Source organism: Oncorhynchus masou, chromosome 10 (assembly GCF_036934945.1).
Source record: "Oncorhynchus masou masou isolate Uvic2021 chromosome 10, UVic_Omas_1.1, whole genome shotgun sequence".
NCBI classification, from domain to species: domain Eukaryota; kingdom Metazoa; phylum Chordata; class Actinopteri; order Salmoniformes; family Salmonidae; genus Oncorhynchus; species Oncorhynchus masou.
The window spans coordinates 27,288,069-27,312,087 of record NC_088221.1 but is presented as its reverse complement, the minus strand read 5'-3'; the positions used below and the strand labels follow the sequence as shown (position 1 = coordinate 27,312,087).

The 24,019-nt window shown below is 43.5% G+C and overlaps 2 protein-coding genes across 2 annotated transcripts; one reads left to right on the top strand and one right to left on the bottom strand.

Moving 5' to 3' along the window:
• The first annotated feature begins 9,316 nt into the window (after positions 1 to 9,316).
• LOC135546961 (T-cell surface antigen CD2-like) lies at positions 9,317 to 13,036 on the top strand. The gene is made up of 5 exons (XM_064975523.1): positions 9,317 to 9,406; positions 11,718 to 11,996; positions 12,091 to 12,336; positions 12,431 to 12,583; positions 12,749 to 13,036. Exons 1-5 carry the CDS (start codon positions 9,355 to 9,357, stop codon positions 12,988 to 12,990), a joined length of 972 nt encoding a protein of 323 aa, XP_064831595.1. The 5' UTR covers positions 9,317 to 9,354; the 3' UTR covers positions 12,991 to 13,036.
• A 3,258-nt stretch (positions 13,037 to 16,294) lies between these two features.
• On the bottom strand, positions 16,295 to 22,616 carry klhl6 (kelch-like family member 6). Its single transcript, XM_064976470.1, has 8 exons — positions 22,153 to 22,616; positions 21,882 to 22,047; positions 20,728 to 20,979; positions 20,408 to 20,605; positions 20,058 to 20,295; positions 18,196 to 18,398; positions 17,829 to 18,042; positions 16,295 to 17,703 (listed from the first exon to the last, which is right to left on the bottom strand). Exons 1-8 carry the CDS (start codon positions 22,419 to 22,421, stop codon positions 17,405 to 17,407), a joined length of 1,839 nt encoding a protein of 612 aa, XP_064832542.1. The 5' UTR covers positions 22,422 to 22,616; the 3' UTR covers positions 16,295 to 17,404.
• Between the last annotated feature and the right edge of the window lie 1,403 nt (positions 22,617 to 24,019).

The following is a 24,019-nucleotide window of genomic DNA, read 5'->3' as shown; positions in this document are numbered from 1 at the left end:
GTCCACATCAACAACAAACTAGAATGGTCCAAACACACCAAGACAGTTTTGAAGAGGGCATGACAAAGCCTATTCCCCCTCAGGAAACTAAAAAGATTTGGCATGGGTTCTCAGATCCTCAAAATGTTCTACAGCTGCACCATCAGGAGCATCCTGACTGGTTGCATCACTGCCTGGTATGGCAACTGCTCGTCCTCTGACCGCAAGGCACTACAGACTACAGCATACGTCCCAGTACATCACTGGGGCTAAGCTGCTTGCCATTCAGGACCTCTACATCAGGTGGTGTCAGGGGAAGGCCCTAAAAATTGTCAAATACCCCAGCCACCCCAGTCATAGACTGTTCTCTCTACTATCGCATGGCAAGCGGTACTGGAGTGCCAAGTCTAGGACAAAAAGTTTTCTCAACAGTTTTTACTGTTATATGCATAGTCACTTTATCCATATCTACATGTACAGTTGTGGCCAAAAGTTTTGAGAATGACACAAATATTAATTTTCACAACGTTTGCTGCTTCAGTGTCTTTAGATACGCTCACCTTGTCTTCTCCGGACAAGCTTTTTTCCGGATGCCCAAAACAATCGGAAATGGGATTCATCAGAGAAAATGACTTTACCCCAGTCCTCAGCAGTCCAATCCCTGCACCTTTTGCAGAATATCAGCCTGTTCCTGATGTTTTTCCTGGAGAGAAGTGGCTTCTTTGCTGCCCTTCTTGACACCAGGCTATCCTCCAAAAGTCTTCGCCTCACTGTGCGTGCAGATGCACTCCACCTGCCTGCTGCCATTCCTGAGCAAGCTCTGTACTGGTGGTGCCCTGATGCCACAGCTGAATCAACTTTAGGAGATGGTCCTGGGACTTGCTGGACTTTCTTGGGCGCCCTGAAGCCTTCTTCACAACAATTGAACTGCTCTCCTTGAAGTTCTTGATCCAATAAATGATTGATTTAGGTTTAATCTTACTGGCAGCAATATCCATGCCTGTGAAGCCCTTTTTGTGCAAAGCAATGACGACGGCACGTGTTTCCTTGCAGGTAACCATGGTTGACATAGGAAGAACAATGATTCCAAGCACCACCCTCCTTCTGAAGCTTTCAGTCTGTTATTCGATCTCAATCAGCATGACAGAGTGATCTCCAGCCTTGTCCTCATCAACACTCACACCTGTGTAAACGAGAGAATCACTGACATGATGTCAGCTGGGCCTTTTGTGGCAAGGCTGAAATGCAGTGGGAATTTTTTGGGGGGATTCAGTTCATTTGCATGGCAAAGAGGGACTTTGCAAATAATTGCAATTCATCTGATCACTCTTCATAACATTCTGGAGTATATTTAAATTGCCATCATACAAACTGAGGCAGCAGACTGTGAAAATTTATATTTGTGTCATTCTCAAAACTTTTGGACACGACTGTACATACTCCCTCAATCAGCCCGGCTAACCGGTGCCTGTATGTAGCCTCACTACTTTTATAGCCTCACTACTGTATATAGCCTCACTACTGTATATAGCCTCGCTACTCTATATAGCCTCACTACTTTTATACCCTCGCTACTGTTATTTTTTTTACTGTTTTTATTTCTTTACTTACTTATTGTTCACCTAATACCTTTTTGCACTGTTGGTTAGAGCTTGTCAGTAAGCATTTCACTGTAAGGTCTAAACCTGTTGTATTCGGTGCACACGGCAAATAAACTTGATTTGAGCTATTCTTGCCATAATATGGACTTGGTCTTTTACCAAATAGGGCTATCTTCTGTATACCACCCCTAACTTGTCACAACACAACTGATTGGCTCAAACGCATTATAAAGGAAATAAATTCCACAAATGAACTTTTAACAAGGCACACCTGTTAATTGAAATGCATTCCAGGTGACTGCCTTGTGAAGCTGGTTGAGAGAATGCCAAGAGTGTGCAAAGCTGTCATCAGGGCAAAGGGTGGCTACTTTGACGAATCTCAAATATAAAATATATTTTGATTTGTTTAACACTTTGTTGGTTACTACATGATTCCTTGTGTTCTTTCATAGTTTTGATGTCTTCACTATTATTCTACAATGTAGAAAATAGTAAAAATAAATAAAAACCCTTGCGTGAGTAGGTGTGTCCAAACGTTTGACTGGTACTGTATATACACTACTCAAAAAAATAAAGGGAACACTTAAACAACACAATGTAACTCCAAGTCAATCACACTTCTGTGAAATCAAACTGTCCACTTAGGAAGCAACACTGATTGACAATAAATTTCACATGCTGTTGTGCAAATGGAATAGACAACAGGTGGAAATTATAGGCAATTAGGAAGACACCCCCAATAAAGGAGTGGTTCTGCAGGTGGCAACCACAGACCACTTCTCAGTTCCTATGCTTCCTGGCTGATGTTTTGGTCACTTTTGAATGCTGGCGGTGCTTTCACTCTAGTGGTAGCATGAGACAGAGTCTACAACCCACACAAGTGGCTCAGGTAGTGCAGCTCATCCAGGATGGCACATCAATTTGAGCTGTGGCAAGGTTTGTTGTGTCTGTCAGCGTAGTGTACAGAGCAGGGAGGCGCTACCAGGAGACAGGCCAGTACATCAGGAGACGTGGAGGAGGCCGTAGGAGGGCAACAACCCAGCAGCAGGACCGCTACCTCCGCCTTTGTGCAAGGAGGAGCAGGAGGAGCACTGCCAGAGCCCTGTAAAATGACCTCCAGCAGGCCACAAATGTGCATGTGTCTGCTCAAACGGTCAGAAACAGACTCCATGAGGGTGGTATGAGGGCCCGACGTCCACAGGTGGGGGTTGTGCTTACAGCCCAACACCGTGCAGGATGTTTGCCATTTGCCAGAGAACACCAAGATTGGCAAATTCGCCACTGGCGCCCTGTGCTCTTCACAGATGAAAGCAGGCTCACACTGAGCACATGACAGACATGACAATCTGGAGATGCCGTGGAGAATGTTCTGCTGCCTGCAACATCCTCCAGCATGACCGGTTTGGCGGTGGGTCAGTAATGGTGTGGGGTGGCATTTCTTTGGTGGGCCGCACAGCCCTCCATCTGCTCTCCAGAGGTAGCCTGACTGCCATTAGATACCGAGATGAGATCCTCAGACCCCTTGTGAGACCATATGCTGGTGCGGTTGGCCCTGGGTTCCTCCTAATGCAAGACAATGCTAGACCTCATGTGGCTGGAGTGTGTCAGCAGTTCCTGCAAGAGGAAGGCATTGATGCTATGGACTGGCCTGCCCGTTCCCCAGACCTGAATCAAATCGAGCACATCTGGGACATCATGTCTCGCTCCATCCACCAACGCCACGTTGCACCACAGACTGTCCCGGAGTTGGCGGATGCTTTAGTCCAGGTCTGGGAGGAGATCCCTCAGGAGACCATCCGCCACCTCATCAGGAGCATGCCCAGGCGTTGTTGGGAGGTCATACAGGCACGTGGAGGCCACACACACGACTGAGCCTCATTTAGACTTGTTTTAAGGACATTACATCAAAGTTGGATCAGCCTGTAATGTGGTTTTCCACTTTAATTTTGAGTGTGACTCCAAATACAGACCTCCATGTGTTGATAAATTTGATTTCCATTGATAATTTGTGTGTGATTTTGTTGTCAGCACATTCAACTATGTAAAGAGAAAAAGTATTTAATAAGAATATTTCATTCATTCAGATCTAGGATGTGTTATTTTAGTGTTCCCTTTATTTTTTTGAGCTGTGCAGTTCAAATCTGTTTGGTGGTTGGCCCGCTAGCTAGCTACTCTCCCAATGTCTCTTACTCGTTGTTCTTCATTGAGGAATATGGGCTGGTGCTCACATGAAAATAAATCTCAGCAGTGCCTCTAAATGTGTTACCCTTTCTTTGAGCTTATGATATAAACTCCAAAATGAAAGGTACTGTTTACTTGACTTTTAATCATGTCCACATGAGTTAACAGTCGTTTACCACATTTTTTTGGTTTGTTTTCTTATTGTAACACAGTCAACTCAAACTTGTCTTTGTTTTTCCCCATAGGCTTCAGCTGAGTGTCCCATAGTGTCTAGAATGCAACTGCCCTTTACAAATGTACAGCAGTGCTGAATGACTCAGCACAAAAAGAAATGTCCCTTTTTCAGGACCCTGTCTTTCAAAGATAATTCATAAAAATCCAAATAACTTCACAGATCTTCATTGTAAAGTGTTTAAACACAGTTTCCCATGCTTCTTCAATAAACCATACACAATTAATGAACATGCACCTGTGGAATGGTCGGTACGACACTAACCATTTACAGACTGTAGGCAATTAAGTTATGAAAACTTAGGACACTAAAGAGGCCTTTCTACTGACTCTGAAAAACACCAAAAGAAAGATGCCCAGGGTCCCTGCTCATTTGCTTGAACGTGCCTTAGGCATGATGCAAGGAGGCATGAGGACTGCAGATGTGGCCAGAGCAATAAATTGCAATGTCCATACTGTGAGACGCCTAAGACGGCGCTACAGGGAGACAGGACGGACAGCTGATCATCCTCGCAGTGGCAGACCATGTGTAACAACACCTGCACAGGATCGGTACATCCGAACATCACACCTGCGGGACAGGTACAGGATGGCAACAACAACTGCCCGAGTTACACCAGGTATGCACAATCCCTCCACCGGTGCTCAGGCAGGTCCTCACCAACACGTCGCCTATGGGCACACATCCACCATCGCTTGACCAGACAAGACTGGCAAAAAGTGCTCTTCAAAGACGAGTCGCGGTTTTGTCTCACCAGGGGTGATGGTCGGATTCACGTTTATTGTCAAAGGAATGAGCTTTACACCGAGGCCTGTACTCTGGAGTGGGATCGAGGTGGAGGGTCTGTCATGGTCTGGGGCGGTGTGTCACAGCATCATCGGACTGAGCTTGTTGTCATTGCAGGCGATCTCAAAGCTGTGCATTACAGGGAAGACATCCTCCTCCCTCATGTGGTACCCTTCCTGCAGGCTCATCCTGACATGACCCTCCAGCATGAAAATGCCACCAGCCATACTGCTCGTTCTGTGCATGATTTCCTGCAAGACAGGAATGTCAGTGTTCTGCCATGGCCAACGAAGAGCCTGGATCTCAATCGCACTGAGCACGTCTGGGACCTGTTGGATCGGAGGGTGAGGGCTAGTGCCATTCCCCCCCAGAAATCTCTGGGAACTTGCAGGTGCCTTGGTGGAAGAGTGGGGTAACATCTCACAACAAAAACTGGCAAATCTCGTGCAGTCCATGAGGAGGAGATGCACTGCAGTACTTAATACAGCTGGTGGCCACACCAGATACTGACTGTTACTTTTGATTTTGAGCCCACCTTTGTTCAGTGACACATTATTCCATTTCTGTTAGTCACGTCTGTGGAACTTGTTCAGTTTATGTCTCAGTTGTTGAATTTTGTTATGTTCATACAAATATTTAGACGTTACGTTTGAGGAAAATAAAGGCAGTTGACAGTGAGAGGACATTACAATGACCAAATACCTAATCCTAGTGAAACCTGTGTGATGCTGAATTTATTTTTAAATGTATTTAGCTAGGCAAGTCAGTTAAGAACAAATTCTTATTTACAACCTACCCCGGCCGCATTGTGCGCCACCCTATGTGACACCCAATCACAGCCGGATGGGATGCAGCCTGGATTCAAACTAGGTACTGCAGTGACACCTCTTGCACTGAGAAGCCGTGCCTTAGACCGCTGTGCCACCCGGGAGCCCAAAATGACACAATGTGTTACTACTACCAATTAATAAGGCCTAAGGGATATGAATAAAATGCACACTTTAATGATCCATTGTTCTTCTTTTTGTTCACACGCAGCTGCCCGCAATTGCTAATAACTCATCCACAAGCACCTGACTATATGTGATTAATTGAACATCTGAGGCCTGCACCCAATATAGAAAATTTACTGTACGTTTGTCATAGAAGGCAGAACATTTCTTTTTGACAGAGGGTGCAGGATTTTCTTGATTGTGTATCTATTATAATTTCTGACATTTTGGTAGGCTATTTATTCGTCAGCTTGTCTATAATTAGATACAGCTTCTCTTCTGTCTTTTTAAGTTGCCCTAGAAGACTAAATTAGCCCTTGCTCACCAGAACAATGTCATAAATCGATAGATCGGTAAGGTAAAGTTCTCTCTGTCATTTCTGCTTCTTGTCATGGCGCAGAGACATTTAGGGACAAGGAATAAAATACAATTACAAAACAACAAATAACAGGAAATATCTTCTGTACAAAATGTCCAAATTACATTAGTTTGACTGGTTGAAAGGAAATAGAATGCTGTGAAAACGATCTACCATGTTTCTGATAAGATTTCATTTCGGGCTTGAATGCATAGGCTAGTTAATGTGGTTGAAATAATATCAGCTTTTATGATGCTGATGAAGATAGCACCTCTACAGACAGTATCTAACTGCGCATTCACATTATTTTAAGATGCTGAAATAAACAAGTCATATTTCTCTACTCCTGTTCCCGAGAAAAGATGTCGGCTACATTTGGTGTATCATTTTACTGCAATAAATGCTTAATTCTGCAGGAGTTAATATTAGGCTATGGTTATGTCAGAGATTATAGACCTACAGTCAGTGTCTAGATTTCAGTTGACATTTAATCCAGCTGATTGATACATAGCCTACTGTATTCTACAATTCCATTGACGTGTCATATGCATATTTGAAGTCCCTGTTTTGTGACTGTCGAACTTGTATAGGGCCTCACAATCATCACACATAACATAGCCGACACTGCTATCATCCTCACTTACCACTTGACCAAATCTTTCCCAAACATTACATTTCTGTCCCTCCCTTCTCTTTATTTTCAACTCTCAATTTTGCAGCTTTTCTCACATTGAATTAAAGCAACATTGCCCTTTGGATGTATCGTGGATAAACATTAACTTTTTCTACCTGTTCCCGAAAGGATTTGACTATTGGACAGACTATTTGGCGCGTGTACAGTTAAGCACGAAAACGTTGGCTTACACACTAATCCCAGATAGCCCAAAATAATGAAAGAAAAACCTCAATGTTGTCTATAGATGTCAATTACACATTTATGGATTTTTTAAGGTATTGTTTTATCTTTATTCAATCTGCCCACCACTCATTTGTCCATCCTCCACACAAGATTTCATGACACTTAAACCCGCCGCCCGCAGATATAACCATGTGGACTGGGGGTTATGAGTCAACCCTCACATCACTAGCACACTTACCAAAAAAAAGACTCCCGATTAGGATTGTAAAGAAATACTGAGCAGCCATTGCCTCCAAACAGTAGCCTGATCCACTTGTTGAAAGTGAACGTTTTCTCTTCCCAAGAGAATTATTCCCGGTGGTCTGAATGAATCTTAATAGAACATGTTCGAACATAAAGATCCATACAGCCTACTCTAGGTTATTGCATCTGGAAGCTCATGGAAAAAATAGATTAAGCATATTAACTGGTAATTGAGCAGGTGAACACAGGCAGAGGCTTCAATTTGCTATGGGCTCTGGACATGATCAAAAGTATGTGGACACCTGCTCATCGAACGTCTCATTCTAAATTCATGGGCATTAGTATGGAGTTGGTCCCCACCTTGCTGCTATAAAAGCCTCCGCTCTTCAGGGAAAGCTTTCCAATAGATGTTGGAACATGCGGGACTTGCTTCCATTCAGCCACGATTTTTAAGTGCTACACGCTTCAGCACTCGGTGGTCTCGTTCTGTGAGCTTGTGCGGCCTACCACTTCATGACTGAGCCATTGTTGCTCCTAGACATTTGCTCCTATTTAGCTGGGCCTCCGCCTGTTTCATTCGACCAGGATCTTACAAATTCTGGTTTGCAGACTGAGAGTAATATAATTAAATTGGGTGATGTACCTGGAGAACATAATTCTCTTATCAAAAATATTAGTTTATTTGTATAACACTGTCACTCCCTAACCTTAGAGAGCTGTTTTATTTCTCTATTTGGTTAGGTCAGGGTGTGATGTGGGGTGGGCATTCTATGTTTTGTTTTCTATGTTTCTTTATTTCTATGTTTTGGCCTAATATGGTTCTCAATCAGCGACAGCTGTCTATCGTTGTCTCTGATTGGGAATCATACTTTGGTAGCCCTTTTGCCCTCCTTTAGTGTGGGTAGTTATCTTTGTTAGTGGCACTTAGCCCTCCTAAGCTTCACGGTTGGTTTTCTTGTTTTGTTGGCGTCATTCCATAATAAAGGAAAATGTACGCTCACTACGCTGCACTTTGGTCCACTTCTTTTGACGGCCGTAACAAACACTTTTTTGGTTACTACATGATTCCATGTGTTATTTCATATTTTTTCCCTATTATTTTACAACGTAGAATATTTTAAAAATAAAGATTAACCCTTGAATGAGCAGGTGTTCAAAGACTTTGGACCGGCAGTGTATGTCTTAACCATTCGTATTAGATAAACCATTTTTTGTGTTGTGATGCTGCCTCTTACATGCACTGAATCCCCAGAGTACTTCTATTCTGTTTTAAAACACTTTCAGTGTATCATAACGCTTACATTGGGTTTACATTTAAACACCCTCCAAACACCAGATCTCAGGTGAGGTGCACTACCTTCCATGGTTTTCTTACCCAATCATGGTGTTCTGAGTCTTTCTATTTTTACAGTGTATCTAGAAATGTGACATGTTATTACTGAAGGACTAATAATAAACTGAACCAGCCTAAGCAGAGGCGCCAGCTCATGAAGCAATGTGCAATGTCTGTGTCAAGCAATGTCTACGTCACGGACAATTGACTTTGTTACAAATCAATAACAGGTCAAAAGTATAGCTTACTTACCAATAAAATAAGCTCAAAACTTTATGATAACTATAAAAAAAACATTGGACTGCCATTTCTTTCAAAACTAGCTACAGAAGGGTGATGAAAGCCCACGGATGACAATCCTGGAAGGGCGGAGACACACTGTATAGGGCAGGCTTTGCATTTATTTGGCAAAACAGGAAATAAAACAGCATGGTGATGATTGATCATGTTTAAATAACAGAACAATCTAAAACATATTTTTGCATCATATCCATGGTCTCAAATGAACTCATGAGTCAAGTGATCCAGACCACGATCTCTAGACTGATTTCTGAAACACAGAAGCGAGAGGTCTGACACATACACATAAGTGGTGAAGCACTGCTCTTTATTTGTAACTGCTGCAATCAAAGTTTGAACCATTGTGTGACTTCAGGGGTTGTTATGGTTAACACACACGCGCGCGCGCACACACACACAGACAGGATGTTCCCTCGCTCAGAAATATGATGAACAGAGTGCTCACAGACACACAGACACAGTCTGGAGCAGGTGCAATCACTCCTTGAGAATGTCAGTGGTGATGCTGATATCTCTCATCCTCCTCGCTCTGGGGTTTGCAGGTGAGTTAAGAATTAGAATCAGACTATATTTTCATTTGGATCTATATTGTTGTGTTCATGGTGAAGTTTAAGTCCCCCTTTACGGCCTGGATTTAAGGCTATTAGCCTGGCTTGGTGATGCCTTGGGTAAAACTAGAGATCAAAGAAATGATTCATTTGCCTTCTTAATCTTTTCAAAAAGTGTAAGAAGAAAACAAGACATGGATATGGTCTTATTTTTAATTAGTGATCCATGATCCAGTGGAGAGAAAACCAGAACCGAAGTGTGTAATAATTGATTTGTCTGTTTTCAGTTTAGCCTACTTCTCAGGACCACATCAAATGATAAAGATAATATGAAATAATAACCATTTCACTTAGTTGATGTCATTGTGATATATCCATTAAAACTACAGTTTTTGTTGTTGATCTCTGCTTCTATGCTTGACCAAGATAGACAATAGAAATGATGGTGCTTCGTAAAGATGATTCTTACCGACACCCCTCTCAATCCTCTTAACTTAAATTTGCCATATCATATATTCTGGGTTGTACTAACTAACCTCTTCTTTAGTATGTAGACTTACAGTATCTTCTGTGTATAAGTTGAAATTATTTTCTCATTAGTAATTCAAATGCAGCTTCCCCTTTCTCTGCTCACTCATTTTCTGACACTACTCTTAGAAAGAAAAGGGTTCCAAAAGGATTCTTTGTGGAGGGATAGGGTTCTACCAAGAACCATTTTGATCAGAAGAATCCTTTTTGAAAGTCAAGTCAAATAAAATAAAATAAAGCTTTATTTATATAGCACATTTTAGACATGGAATGCAACACAATGTGCTTTACAGGAAGAAAAAAAAATATGACAATTAACAATGACAATAAAAACAGAAATATTTACTTACACAACAAATAAAAAAACAAAATAATAACAATAAACACTACATTTCTCAAAAGCACCCTAAGGAAAGGCAAATCTAAAAATATGTGTTTTAAGATTTCGGCCCTCCTCAGATTCTCTGGTAGTCTAATCCAGAGGCTGGTGGCATAGTAGCTAAAGGCTGCCTCTCCATGCCTCTTGGTCGTAGGCTTTGGGATAGTTAAAAGGCCAGTACCAGAGGACCTGAGGGACCTACTGGGTACATAACTTTAGAGCATGTCTGACATGTTTTGGGGTGCACAATCGTGGATTGATTTAAAAACCAATAAAATACTCTTAAAATGAATTATAAAACACACAGGCAGCCATTGCAGAGACCATAAAACCAATGTAATGTGTGCTCTCTGTCTGTTCTTGGTCAGTACCCATGCTGCAGCATTCTGTATGTTTTGCAGTTGACCAATGGCTTTATTGGGTAGACCAGACAGGAGAGCATTACAGTAGTCAAGCCTGCTTGTAATACAAGCATGGATGAGTCTCTCTGTATCAGCCTGAGAGAGAAATGGCAGCACCTTGGCAATGTTCCTCAGGTGGAAAAAGCTATTTTGGCCACAAGGGTTCTTTGTAAGCAAAGGGTTCTACATAGAACCATATTATAATATTTCCCAGCATGCTCTACTGCAGGGAGACTTTCAGAATTGTTTGTTTTACTGTAATATCTGTGTTTTTGTATTGATTGTTTGATTCATTTTATGCAACACAAAGATAAATAATGTATAAAAACAAATCAAATCTGTTAGTAATTAGATTTATTGCACCCGGTACTGAGATTGTTGTTCATGCTTAGATGATTGAGAGAGTCTCAATTTAATCTTCCCTACCCTGGCAGTCATTCTGAATGCAGGTTGTGGGTGATTAATAATTCCACTTGTTGGATATCCTAACTCTGGCTGGTTCCCAATAGGAATTACACATCACTTTGCAAGCCAGCATAGTGTGATTTGCAGTTCTGATGTGGCCTGTAAACCAGGAGATTCCTAACACCCCTGTATTAGGGTATAGTTAGGCCTGCATAGAAAGGCCTTATATATGTAATGTAATTTTAAAGGTTAATAAGGCCGGTTCATAGAGGGTTCTAGGATGAACTCTCCAAAGATAAAAGGGTTCTCGGGAGAACCCTTCATAGACAGTTCTAGAAAGAACTCTCCAAAGATAAGATGGTTCTCGGGAGAACCCTTCATAGACGGTTCTAGAAAGAACCTTTAGATGATAAATGGTTCTAGGTAGAACCATAAACAGAAGGTTCTTTGAAGAATCCTACATAGAGGGTTCTAGATAGAACAACAAACCGAAGAACTGTATGGTTCTCCTAAGCATCTTTTTTTTCTGACAGTGTAAAAGTCATCACCAGCTGTATCTGATGTTAAAATGTATATTTCACTGTATGTTTAGGTGCCGAGGAGTGTACTGTGTATGCTGCTGTTGGGAGGAACAAGGTGATTGACCATGGCCTGGAGTTGCTTGGACAGTCATTTCACTTACGGTGGACCCATGACCATAAGATAGTTTACGACACCAGGAAGAATACTAAGCCAAAACCCCAGACCACACCGAATGGTTCTCTGTTACTAACTAACCTACAGCTGAATAATACAGGGTCTTACCAGGTCAGCATCTACGACAACGTGGGGAAACTCGTGTTAGAAAAAACAACTCACCTGTGTGTGCTCTGTAAGTAGGCGACACAAACAGAAAGCATACATACGCACGTAGCCAGTGTTAGGGAAAATATGTCCTTGTTACAGTGTGTGTTTTGTGTTCTCAGTGCCTGTGTCTAAGCCACGTCTGACACACACCTGTACGGATGCATCTGTCAGTCTGAGGTGCGATGTGGGCAACTCTGTGGATGTTAACGTGGTGTGGAGCCGTAACAGACAAACACTGACAGGATCCACTGACAAAACTCTGACAATAACCAAGGCAATGCTGAAATCTGTAGACCTCTACGTGTGTACAGTGAGTAACAAAGCCAGTGAAGAGAAGAGTGACGATGTTAACCCTGAATGTGCAGGTGTGTAGGAGAGACTAAATTAAATAAACATTTCTGACGATGAATGCCGATGATGATGATGATGATGATGCTGATGATGATGATTCTTCTGCAGAGGATTCTTCCTCTACAGTGCTCTTGTTTGGGATGAAGCTATGGCTGATGGTGGCGATTCTGGCTGGTGGAGGTGGTCTGCTCCTCATCCTCATCGTCATCACCTTGGTGTGTGTCTGCCAGAGCCGCAGGCGGCGCGCGAGTCGCTTAAAAGGTACTGAACACATGAATAAAAACACAGCAGTTATCTACATGATGATAAAACAGTACTATGATAAAGAAGTACTATGATAAAACAGAAGGCTACTCACATTACATGTAGTTAGCAACATCTAACTCCCTTACCCATGAATCCTAATCCCTGATGTTCCCCATGTAGAAGAGGAGGAGATGAGACTTGCACCCCTCACCCAGCCCACGCGTCAAGCATCCCTCCACCACCACCATCACCCACACCCACACAAGTCCCAGAGCCGAACCCGGCCGAAAAACAGAACTCCGTCACAGGCCACCCAAAACTCCAGACCAGTGCCTCGACCCAGGTCTCCACAGCCTAAACCAGATGATGCACCACCCATACCAATTCCCAGGCGGACAGGACCCTGGAACCACAGGAGTTAGGTGTGTGTGTGTGTGTGTGTGTGTGTGTGTGTGTGTGTGTGTGTGTGTGTGTGTGTGTGTGTGTGTGTGTGTGTGTGTGTGTGTGTGTGTGTGTGTGTGTGTGTGTGTGTGTGTGTGTGTGTGTGTGTGTGTGTGTGTGTGTGTGTGTGTGTGTTAACCATAACAACCCCTGTAGTCACACAATGGTTCAAACTTTGATTGGGGCGGCAGGGTAGCCTAGTGGTTAGAGTGTTGGTCAAGTAACCAGAAGATTGCAAGTTCAAACCCCCGAGCTGACAAGGTACAAATCTGTTGTTCTGCCCCTGAACAGGCAGTTAACCCATTGTTCCTAGGCTGTCATTGAAAATAAGAATTTGTTCTTAACTGACTTGACTAGTAAAATATAAAAATTGCAGCAGTTACAAATAAAGAGCAGTGCTTCACCTCATATGTGTCAGATCTCTTGCTTCCTCTTCCTCTTCTTTTTCTTCCTCCAACCTGACCTTATTAGAATTGCATTAGAACTAGCTATCATGGCATGTTTTAAAACATCTATAGCATCATAATCAGTGAGCTGTACTTTAGGTGTTTGTTTTTAAAGATTAATGGTACTTGATACTTCAGAAATTAAACTCAGTGTTAAGTCATCTAGTGTTTGCTGTCTGTAATAGAATACTAGATTTGTAAGTCTGTAAGATTTTGACTATTGTGTGTGTGGTTTGTGTTCCTGGGGTCTTTCTGTTCTAACTCAATGTTCAGTAAACTGGGGCCATAGTTCAGCCTCAGACACATACCACATCCTGTCCCTTCACTGCACTCAACAGACTTATTCCCCTGAATGTATATAGAGATCTTTACCACAGCTGCATGACAAATAAACTGCATGGTCTGCAGTTACACTACTGCTACTCATCTTTGGACAAGAGTGGGAGTGAGCAGTGCAGATGCAGAAATGACTATGTGTGTGCATGTGTCTGAGAGACCGTGTGAGAGAGACACTTTCACATTTTAGTCAGTAAGCAGACACTCTTATCCAGAGCGACTTACAGTACAGTTAGGGACAGATCTAAATTTACTGGGGGGACCGTCGATGCCACGCAGGGGTATTGGCCAGAAGGTTGAGGGTTCACGCTCTCTGCCTGTCTCATTACACTACGATCAGAGCCGGCTGCAGACAATGATCAGTTAGGGGGAAATCAGATTTTCAACATTTTGATGTCATATTTATAATTATATCAAATATATGCAACAAATGTTCCACCAACAGGTTCCTGTGTTAATGCATCACACAACCAATAAACAAAACATACCGACTTTGAGCACTTCAATATCATGGTTTGCGTTTTCAACACCAACCAGTATAGAATGTCATTAAACTTTTGTTGTGTTTTGTAACAGATGTCTCTTTCAATTCATCAAATTGCTTCAGCACAGTTTGGTTTGATTAGTCATGATCGAACCCTCGATCCTGACTAGTCTTCCAGTCCCTGCCGCTGAAATACATCTCCACAGCATGATACTGCCACCACCATGCTTCACTGTAGAGATGGTGCCAGCTTTCCTCCAGACGTGGCGCTTGGCATTCAGGCCAAAGAGTTCAATCTTGGTTTCATCAGAACAGAGAATCTTGTTTCTCATGGTCTGAGAGACCTTTAGGTGCCTTTTGGCAAACTCCAAACAGAGGAGTTACTGAGGAGTCGCTTCCGTCTGGCCACTCTACCATAATGGCCTGATTGGTGGAGTGCTGCAGAGATGGTTGTTTTTCTGGAAGGTTCTCCCATCTCCACAGAGGAATTGTGTTAATCTGCAAGAGTGACCATCGGGTTCTTGGTCACCTCCCTGACCAAGGCCCTTCTCCCCCGATTGTTCAGTGTGGCCGGGTCCCTCTGACGGAGCTACAAAAAATGATTTTATCCATTTTAGAATAAGATTGTAATGTAACAAAATGTGTACCTGTTTCCTCCAGCATCTTCACAAGGTCCTTTGCTGTTGTTCTGGGATTGATTTGCACTTTTTGCAACAAAGTACGTTCATCATTAGGAGACAGAACGTGTCTCCTTCCTGAGCGGTATGATGTCTGCGTGGTCCCATGGTGTTTATACTTGCGTACTATTGTTTGTACAGATAAACGTGGTACCTTCAGGCATTTGGAAATTGCTCCCAATGATGAACCAGACCTGTGGAGGACTACAATTATTTTCTGAGGTCTTGGCTGATTTCTTTTGATTTTCCCATGTTTTCAAGCAAAGAGGCACTGAGTTTGAAGGTAGGCCTTGAAATACATCCACAGGTACACCTCCAACTGACTCAAATTATGTCAATTGGCCCATCAGACACTTTTCTGGAATGTTCCAAGCTGTTTAAAGGCACAGTCAACTTAGTGTATGTAAACTTCTGACCCAATGGAATTGTGATACAGTGAATTATAAGTGAAATAATCTGTCTGTAAAAAAATTGTTGGAAAAAAGACTTGTGTCATGTACAAAGTAGATGTCCTAACCGACTTGCCAAAACTATAGTTTGATAAGAAATTTGTGGAGTGGTTGAAAAACAAGTTTTAATGACTCCAACCTAAGTGTATGTAAACTTCCGACTGTATCTATATCCACAGTAAAACAAGTCCTATATTGACATAACCTGAAAGGCCGCTCAGGTGCTCCAAAACTGCCAAAAAAAGTCAGACTACGGTTTGCAACTGCCCCACGGGACAAAGATCATACTTTGGAGAAATGTCCTCTGGTCTGATGCAACAAAAATATAACTATTTGGCCATAAAATCATTGTTGTTTGGAGGAAAAAGGGGGAGGCTTGCAAAACAAAGAACACCATCCAAACCGTGAAGCACGGGGGTGGCAGCATCATGTTGTGGGGTTGCTTTGCTGCAGGAAGGACATTCATTCTCACACACATAGTCCCAGCTCTCTGTCACACAGACACAGTGTTTTGGGCTTGGATTTGTTGGGCTTGGGATCATACAATGTCTTTAAAACCTTTTGTGACTAGGGGGCAGTATTTTCATTTTTGGAAAAATAACTTTCCCGTAGTAAACGGGATATTTTGTCAGGACAAGATGCTAGAATATGTATATAATTGACAGCTTAGGATAGAAAACACTCTAACATTTCCAAAACTGTAAAAAAAATATAGGCCTAAACTTCACTTCCTATCTCTCTATCACTCTGGGGATAGTCCTAAGCTTCTATTCCTTTATATAGGCTATATCGTTTATATTAATATCATACAGTGGTCACCTAAGTCTATAGGTCTGCAGTATATTCATGCAATGCACTGAAGCATTTAGTGTTCAAATCTCAACAGCGGAACCTGAGGTAGACAATCATTTATTTCGGAAAGTATTATAAAAAACAATAACAAACATAGTCTGTAAAGCTTTGCATATGCTACACATCTAAACACAAGAAACAGTGTTTTGGTAAAAAAAATGTAAGGACATTTAGCTTCTAAATGTGGCTCATTTGGCCAATTTATAGATGGTGCTGCCTGCGCCAAGTCGGATCTGAATATGGATGTCCAGTACATTTCTCAAATGTCTGGTAAATTAAAATCTTCGTTGTCACATTGTTCGGTGCCAAATGTTCTTAAAGGAAACCCTGATATGCTCATATTTTGTTTATATGAAAATGTGAGAATATTTGCATACAAATCTGTTGCCAATTGGATGGAAACCTTGCTATAGACACCTTAAAGACTGTGGTGTCTGTGCTAGTCCAGTGTCACTTATGCCTGCCCCTCATGGTTCATATTAGGGTTGAATATTTTCCTTGGATTTTACAAATGTTCCATCCCAAGAATAATTCATTTTCTCCCAGGTAACCCGGGCACAAAAATTGGCATGAAAATTCAAGTCTAATGTCACATGAGGTAAATACATTTTATGATCCCTACATTCATTTTAAGATAGCTAGGTGAGAAAACCACATATTACTGTCACATTTCTCCTCAATTAAGTAATATCAGTAAAGTCAGTGCTAGTAGAAAAAGAGAAGTGTTAGTGAGAGAAGAGAAAGAATGCATAGATTCAAGGTAGTTATGAAACCATAATAACCACAAAACTGTACATCTGCTGTGAAAGACAGAGAGGTTATAACTGGGTCATGTGGGTGTGAAAACCGTGGGTTGGGTGTGAATTCAGCACATGAATAGATGCCTCTGTGTTCTGACAGAACACTCCCATAATACAGATAGAAAGTCAACTCATGCAAATTTCATTTTTAGATGTATTTAGTGGTACCGGTTTGAATGTGACATTACACTTTTAAAAATGTTATGAGACTACACTCAGCATTACATTTAGTTATTTCACAGACAACTTACAATAAGTCAAAAAGCTGACACCCACACACAGTCCATGCTCCTCATCCACCTATGTTTTTCTCCACACATTCATTCTCACACACATAGTCCCAGCTCTCTGTCACACCGACACGGTTGCAGGTGCTATCCTGTGTATGTGCGTGTAGGACTTGTGGAGTGTGACGCTTCCGTGGTGAGAGACACCAAGCGGTAACACACATTCCTCTGTCATTGTGGTTGTGACTGGGTCCCAGCACATCACCGTGGAGATGACCTGGTTCTTGTCGTCACGGCCACCAGTGATGAATAGTTTGTTGTTACAGGCTGCGATGGCGCAGCTCGCCCTCTCGCCCAGCCGGGTCACCATAGACCAGCTGTCTGACTGGGGGGAGTAGCAGTACAGAGCATGCATGGCACCGCCTGGGGAGAGGGGAGGATTGTTACAACAGATACACACACACTGACACACAAATGGACACACACACAAACACACTCAATATGATTGCACAGGTGAACTGAGAGTAGAACAGATTTAATCCACTGACCAACTACATAGATGCGTTCCCTGAAGGTGACAGCATTAGTACATTTAGCCTCGATGGGCATGGGCGACCGCAGGCCCCAGCTCTCAGTCCCTGGCTCCCAGCACTGCAGCTTATCAGTGGCCAGCTTCCCGTTGGGCCCTCCCCCAATCGCAAAGATCCACTTATTGAAGCTTGCTGCAGCGAATGAGCTGACGCCCAACAGGAGGGGCGGGGCCTGGAACATGAATCAGAGCAGTTTATGTGTATGTCTTATGAAACTCTATTTGTCAGATATCTTGTGTAACAACATGTCTCATCAGACAGTCGCTCCAATGCAGACTGACTGGAGTGATCACACCATATAATACATACAGACAGACTGACTGACCGGTGTCCAGCGGTTGTGAAATGTGTCGTAGGCTTCCACGCTGGTGAGTCTCTGAGTCCCATCGAACCCCCCCAGGGCATACACCTTCCCCCCGTGAACCGCCATCTTGTGTCTCCAGCGTCCAGTCACTAGGGGCTCAATGGGGATCCACCTGTCCAGGGCACCGTTGTACTTCCACGCCTCGTGCTGTGTCTCTTTTCCTCCTGCAGCAACAAGATGATAGTGAGAGTGAAAAAGAAACAGCAGTTGACCTATAAGAACAACCATGGTTTGTTGAAGTAAGGGAGGGGAACTTGGCAGGAAAAGGTCACGTTAGGCAGTCACATTAACCTTTGCCATCTCACTCTTCAAGTCCCCTTTTGGGAAGTGGGATCATTGTTTTGTCATTGTTGTTCTAAACCCATTGCCCGCAAGTCGCCGTGACGCTGTCAAGTTTGCCAACCCCCACCCCTACCTCGTCCGTTGATTGAGCCTGTTGGTCTGGCCAGTACAGAGGTTGCACATTTTCCCCAGTCTGCCCTGTACTAAGATTGTGCCTGCCCGGTATACAAACATGCATGGCTTGAGATTTGATCTCCGGTAGAGTGTGTGTAGCTAGCTATAGTTTAAATATCAACAGTACTGCCACAGCAGCATAACATTTGATTAACACTTGATAACACTTGATTTACTTCATCGTCAATATTCAGTCTGTTTGGTTGATACACGCCCCAGAGAGAGGCAGAAAGACAGAGAGGAGCGGCTGCATCAATGACCCTCGCTCCGACCCAACTCCATCCCTTCCTCAGTCGGCACCAACAACACAGGTAGTCTAGACTCTAGCTAACCACTATATACTAAAATATCCACACACATGCCCTTTTTTTTCAGTTTAAGCACCTGCCGCGTGAAAGGTTTGTGCACGGCCCTAATGTTAGGACTTAACCTCGGTGTCTGTGACATTTCACTTAGTAGAGGGAACAAAATAGAGCGGCACTTGCCTTAGGAAAGAAGGCACCTTGGTATTCTAGAATGATTCATGCATTGTCTCTGGATATGGGGCTGTGTACAATCCCAATGGTGTGTGAATGAGGAATACCACAGCTGTTCTGGATTTATTCCAAAAAGTTAGCACCCCGTATTGTGCTTGCTCTGTCTCCTTCATAGATCTGATAGGACTGGATGGATATAATAAGTAAAGAATCAGAAACTAAGTGGAGCTATTGCTTACATTTACCCCTTTACCTCAGATCCACAAGGAGGAGAACGTGAGGGAAGATAGGATGCAAGATTGGGGTAGTCAACTTTTTGGAATGAAACAAAGCCATTGAGTGCTAACCATAGAGAATGATAGAGGACTCTAGATCCCCAAAAAACAGTTTAAGCATGGGCAGCACCATTGAGGATGTCAACATTTCCATTCAGGTCATCAGGAGGGATCAGCCAATTAATTATATTTGTGAGAGAACATTCCATAACTGCTGGTGTCAGTAAATAACCAAACTTGGATTTAATCCTGTTCAAACAACACACTCCTGGTGACAGTATGCACCCTTACAGTTCGTTTACCAACTCATAGAAATAGTAGAAGAAGAAAATTGACGACTTCAAAATGGAGATGGCCTCCATGGCGCTTCCTATGCGGTCAAAGATGCCATAATGGGACAGATACAAAGAAGAGTCCTCTATCATTCTCTATGGTACTAACCCCTCCCATGAACGGAAAGCCAGTAAATACAGCACTCTCACACAGGAAACCACAGATGATTGTGCAAACATCCCACACAATGGCCTCCAGCAATATCGTCGCTCCATCTTAGTAAAGATGCTCTCAGGGATAAATGCTCAGATGTGAATTTAACAAAACTAGCTGCATCACTCACCGGATATGAACACCTCATTCCGGAAGGTGACACAAGCAAACTCCACCCACTTCCGGTTGTGGGACTCCTCCTCCATCTCTGTGATTGGCAGCTTGGCGACTTCCAGCCGGCTGCGGCGCAGAGGGTCAAGGCAGGTCACAGTGGCAACGAAGCGCTCCTCTTTGGTGCAGCCACCGATGATCATGAACACCTCAGATAGGTAGTGCTGTAAACGAGGCTTAGTACGCTCCGTGACCACCTACACACACACTCAGACACACACGGACAGAGACGCATCAAAAATCACATACACACCAACCCAAAACTAACATTTATAAACACAAAGAGGATACCAGTATGATCACACACACCTCGTTGCCTGACAGGTGGTAGGTGCGGGCCTCCTGCAGTAGGGTGAAGGCCTCGTCACAGCGGCGAATCAGCTGATCGGCCTCCACCGTTTCCAGGAAGTAAGCCGGCTCCAGCAGTGGCAGACGCACGTATGACAGAAGACCAGCTAGTAGGAGGCATCTCTCCTCCTCCTTTGCTCGCACCCAGCGCATCAGAGCCTATAGTAGAGTAAATATTGGATGGATAGATGGATTTTTGCATTCCTCATAAAGTAAATGAAAAATCTTGTGAAAGGCAAGAAAGTGATGGCTTTTTTAAGGTAATGAAATGTATACTACACCTCAAACACACTCTCCTCCCGTGTCACTCCCAGGTCATCTCTCTTCAGAGCGTTCTGCAACGCCCCCGCTGGCAGCTCCAGGTACTCCTCATGCTGAACCACTCTGGAGAACTCTGAAACCAGGTAGTCCTGGACCCTGTCTCTCAGGGCAGGCAATGAGTGGGCCTCAGCCAGACGCAGTACACCTACACAGCTCTCTGGCTGGAGAGAGTCAGCCAGGAACCCTGCACAGGCCTCCACTACACGAGGAAACTGGAGAGAGAAGATGGAGAGAGAGAGGGGAGACAGACAGAGAGGGGAGACAGACAGAGAGGGGAAACAGACAGAAAGGCAAGAGATGAAATCAAGATGACAGACAATATTTTTATCGAACTTAATCTAATTCACTTTTATCTGACTTCAATCGACACTCTCATGCATACTGTCATGCATACACGCACACACACACACATACACCCACACACCCTGTCATCCAGCTGTGAGCCTAATTCAGGCCTGAGTGGAAAACAGATCCTGAGAGTAAACAACAAGAATGACTTTCACTTCCCTGTCTCAACTGTCACCTGATTCAGAGTCATCTTCTGTCTGATGACAAATAAGTAGGAAATATGATGAAGTTTGTGACTGTGTGCACTATTTCCAAAAGGAGGAAGACTGGGATTTACATATTCAACACTCACCTATTTAAAAGTCCCTAAGGTTGTGTTATGAGTTGACAGAAACAGAGGATAGACAAGAGGAGGAGAGATAAAATGACAAAGATGAAGGAAAAAGGCTGAAATATTGTTTGTTTCTGCTGCATTTCTCTGGTGTTTCAGTGAAGCAATAAGGCCAGAGGGGGTGTGGTATATGGCCAATATACCACAGCTAAGGGCTGTTCTTAGTTCGACTCAATGTGGAGTACCTGGATACAGCCCTTAGCCGGGGAACATTGCCCATATACCACAAACCCCCGAGGTGCCTTATTGCTATTATAAACTGGTTACCTACGTAATTAGTGCAGTAAAAATACATGTTTTGTCATACCCGTGGTATGATATACCACAGCTGTCATGCAATCAGCATTCAGGGCTCGAACCACCCAGTTTTTAATAGTGTTTCTACAGTATTTATATAGAGTTTACACAGCGTTACGCTAGCATTAGTAGACTCACCTGGAACAGGCTGGCGGCCTCCAGTGTTCTCTGGACGTTGGTGTGTGTGATGGTGGCTCGGCTGGTATAGGTGTAGTCCAGTAGAGTCTTCATGGTCTCACTGTCCACCCCTTTAATCTCCACCTGCTTCTCATGACTCTCTCTCAGACCACTGCAGAACATCGCCCTGGACACACACATAATGTTCTCTAAGCATTATAGCTTGACAAAGTTGTGAAATAAATATCTGAGGTCATTCTACAGCTATGGAAGAGAGTGCGTGTGTATGTACCTATAGTAGTGGCTGGCGGCGGCGAGCACAGCTCTGTGGCAGGGGAAGTCCTGTTCCTCAACTCGCAGAGTCACGTCGGTCAGCTCTCCACTCACACGAAGCGTCTCCATCCCCCTCTGAAGCTCCACAGACAGGCCTCCATCTTCCCAACGCATCCCACTTCCATCACCCCCTTCACCCTCTTCCCCAGGGTCAGAGCCATCTCTGGGGGTTTTCTCTGAGGGCCCAGGCAGAGGGATGTCGGTGGTCCTCTCCAACGAGTCACTCATCCTCACAATGAGAGCCCCATTAACAACACACAACACCAACTCCTATCTCCGCAGACACGCACATACTGCGGGACACACTCAACACACAACTTTGCATACTTTTCCCAGAGAATGGAGACAATACACACCAGCCCTTGAACGCACATTCACCACAGCACAGAACTTAACAGTGTGTGTGAGTGTGTTTATCATCTCTTCCTGTCAGGTCCTCTGTAATACTTCCCGTTCCTGGTGCTGGTGCTTTGTGATTGGTGGATGTTATGTGGTACATGATGAAACATCGTTCCTGTTCTAGAGCCCTTCCTCAACTGCCAATCCCTATAACTGGCAGTTGGACAACTCTACACTCTCTTACTCTACCTAGCACACACAAACGCACACACACATACATGCACACACATGCACGCACACACATACGCGCACACACACATACACGCACACACACATACACGCACACACACGCATGCACACACACACACACACACACACATGCACATACTCTGCTTTGCGTTGTACCCTTGGCCGTGGTATATTTGCCATGTGGTTTTACTGTTTCATTATAGATGTAATAATCTGTGCAGGGCCTATCTTCCATTTCATGACCCTTGTGAACAAGTAAGTTATTGTCTCATTCAGCATTGAGGCAGTCTGAATAGTAGCAGCTGCAGTAATAGTTAAAGTCCACACAGTTGCACTACTTAGCCATGCAGCCCAAGCTCACTAAACTATAGTAGCATGTCTTAGCATGTCGTATCATCATGCCCTTTCTCACAATGTGTTTTCCAGTTTTCCACTAGATGGCAGAGTCAGATCAATGTTGATGTGATAACAGTTTTGGATCATTTCATGCTGAGACACAGGTGCAATAATAATACTGAGATTGGTTTACAATGGGGCTGTAATGGATTGATATAGGCATGTTCTCTCTGTAATGTTATTCTGAGCCTTTGTGATAAGACTCAGAGGCAGACGGCATATAGAACACAGGTGTGCGCACACACACACACACACACACACACACACACACACACACACACACACACACACACACACACACACACACACACACACACACACACACACACACACACACACACAGACACACACACACAGACACGCACACACACACAGACATGCACACACACACACACTTACAGTAGTATGCCCGTTTAATATGCATGCGTTTCCATTGTATCTGTCCCCATAGTGCCTGCGTGTTCTGTTCATTTCAGTTGTCCCTCTAACCACATATTTTGCTTCTTCTCAGTCTGTCTTTAGGAAGAAGAAAAATCAATATTATAAGAACCCACATATTACAGACACACAGACAGACTGACAGACAGATGTCAGATAACTTCTACTGGTGTGTAGTTGATACAGCTGTGTGCTTAGTGTGTAGTTTGGCCTGGCGTGTTGGTCAATTTGGGGCAGGATGGGTTGCGTCAAGCAGTACCAGTGGAGGACCAGTCTCCTGGTCTTCTTGAGTGGACTCATCCAATGAGGTAAGAGTACCATCAGGTCTACACACACCCCTCCACTCCTACCCAGGGTTACCTTTTAGTTTGCAAAATAAAGAAGAACATTATGCACATTAAAGT

Coding starts and splice junctions, on each gene's coding strand:
- LOC135546961 (XM_064975523.1), top strand. CDS start 9,355: ATGTCAGTGGTGATGCTGATATCTCTCATCCTCCTCGCTCTGGGGTTT. Junction 11,997..12,090: donor AACTCACCTGTGTGTGCTCT/GTAAGTAGGCGA, acceptor TTGTGTTCTCAG/TGCCTGTGTCTAAGCCACGT. Junction 12,584..12,748: donor GCGCGCGAGTCGCTTAAAAG/GTACTGAACACA, acceptor TTCCCCATGTAG/AAGAGGAGGAGATGAGACTT.
- klhl6 (XM_064976470.1), bottom strand. CDS start 22,421: ATGAGTGACTCGTTGGAGAGGACCACCGACATCCCTCTGCCTGGGCCC. Junction 20,606..20,727: donor GGGAGGAGAGTGTGTTTGAG/GTGTAGTATACA, acceptor ACTCTACTATAG/GCTCTGATGCGCTGGGTGCG. Junction 17,704..17,828: donor GGAACGCATCTATGTAGTTG/GTCAGTGGATTA, acceptor CCCTCTCCCCAG/GCGGTGCCATGCATGCTCTG.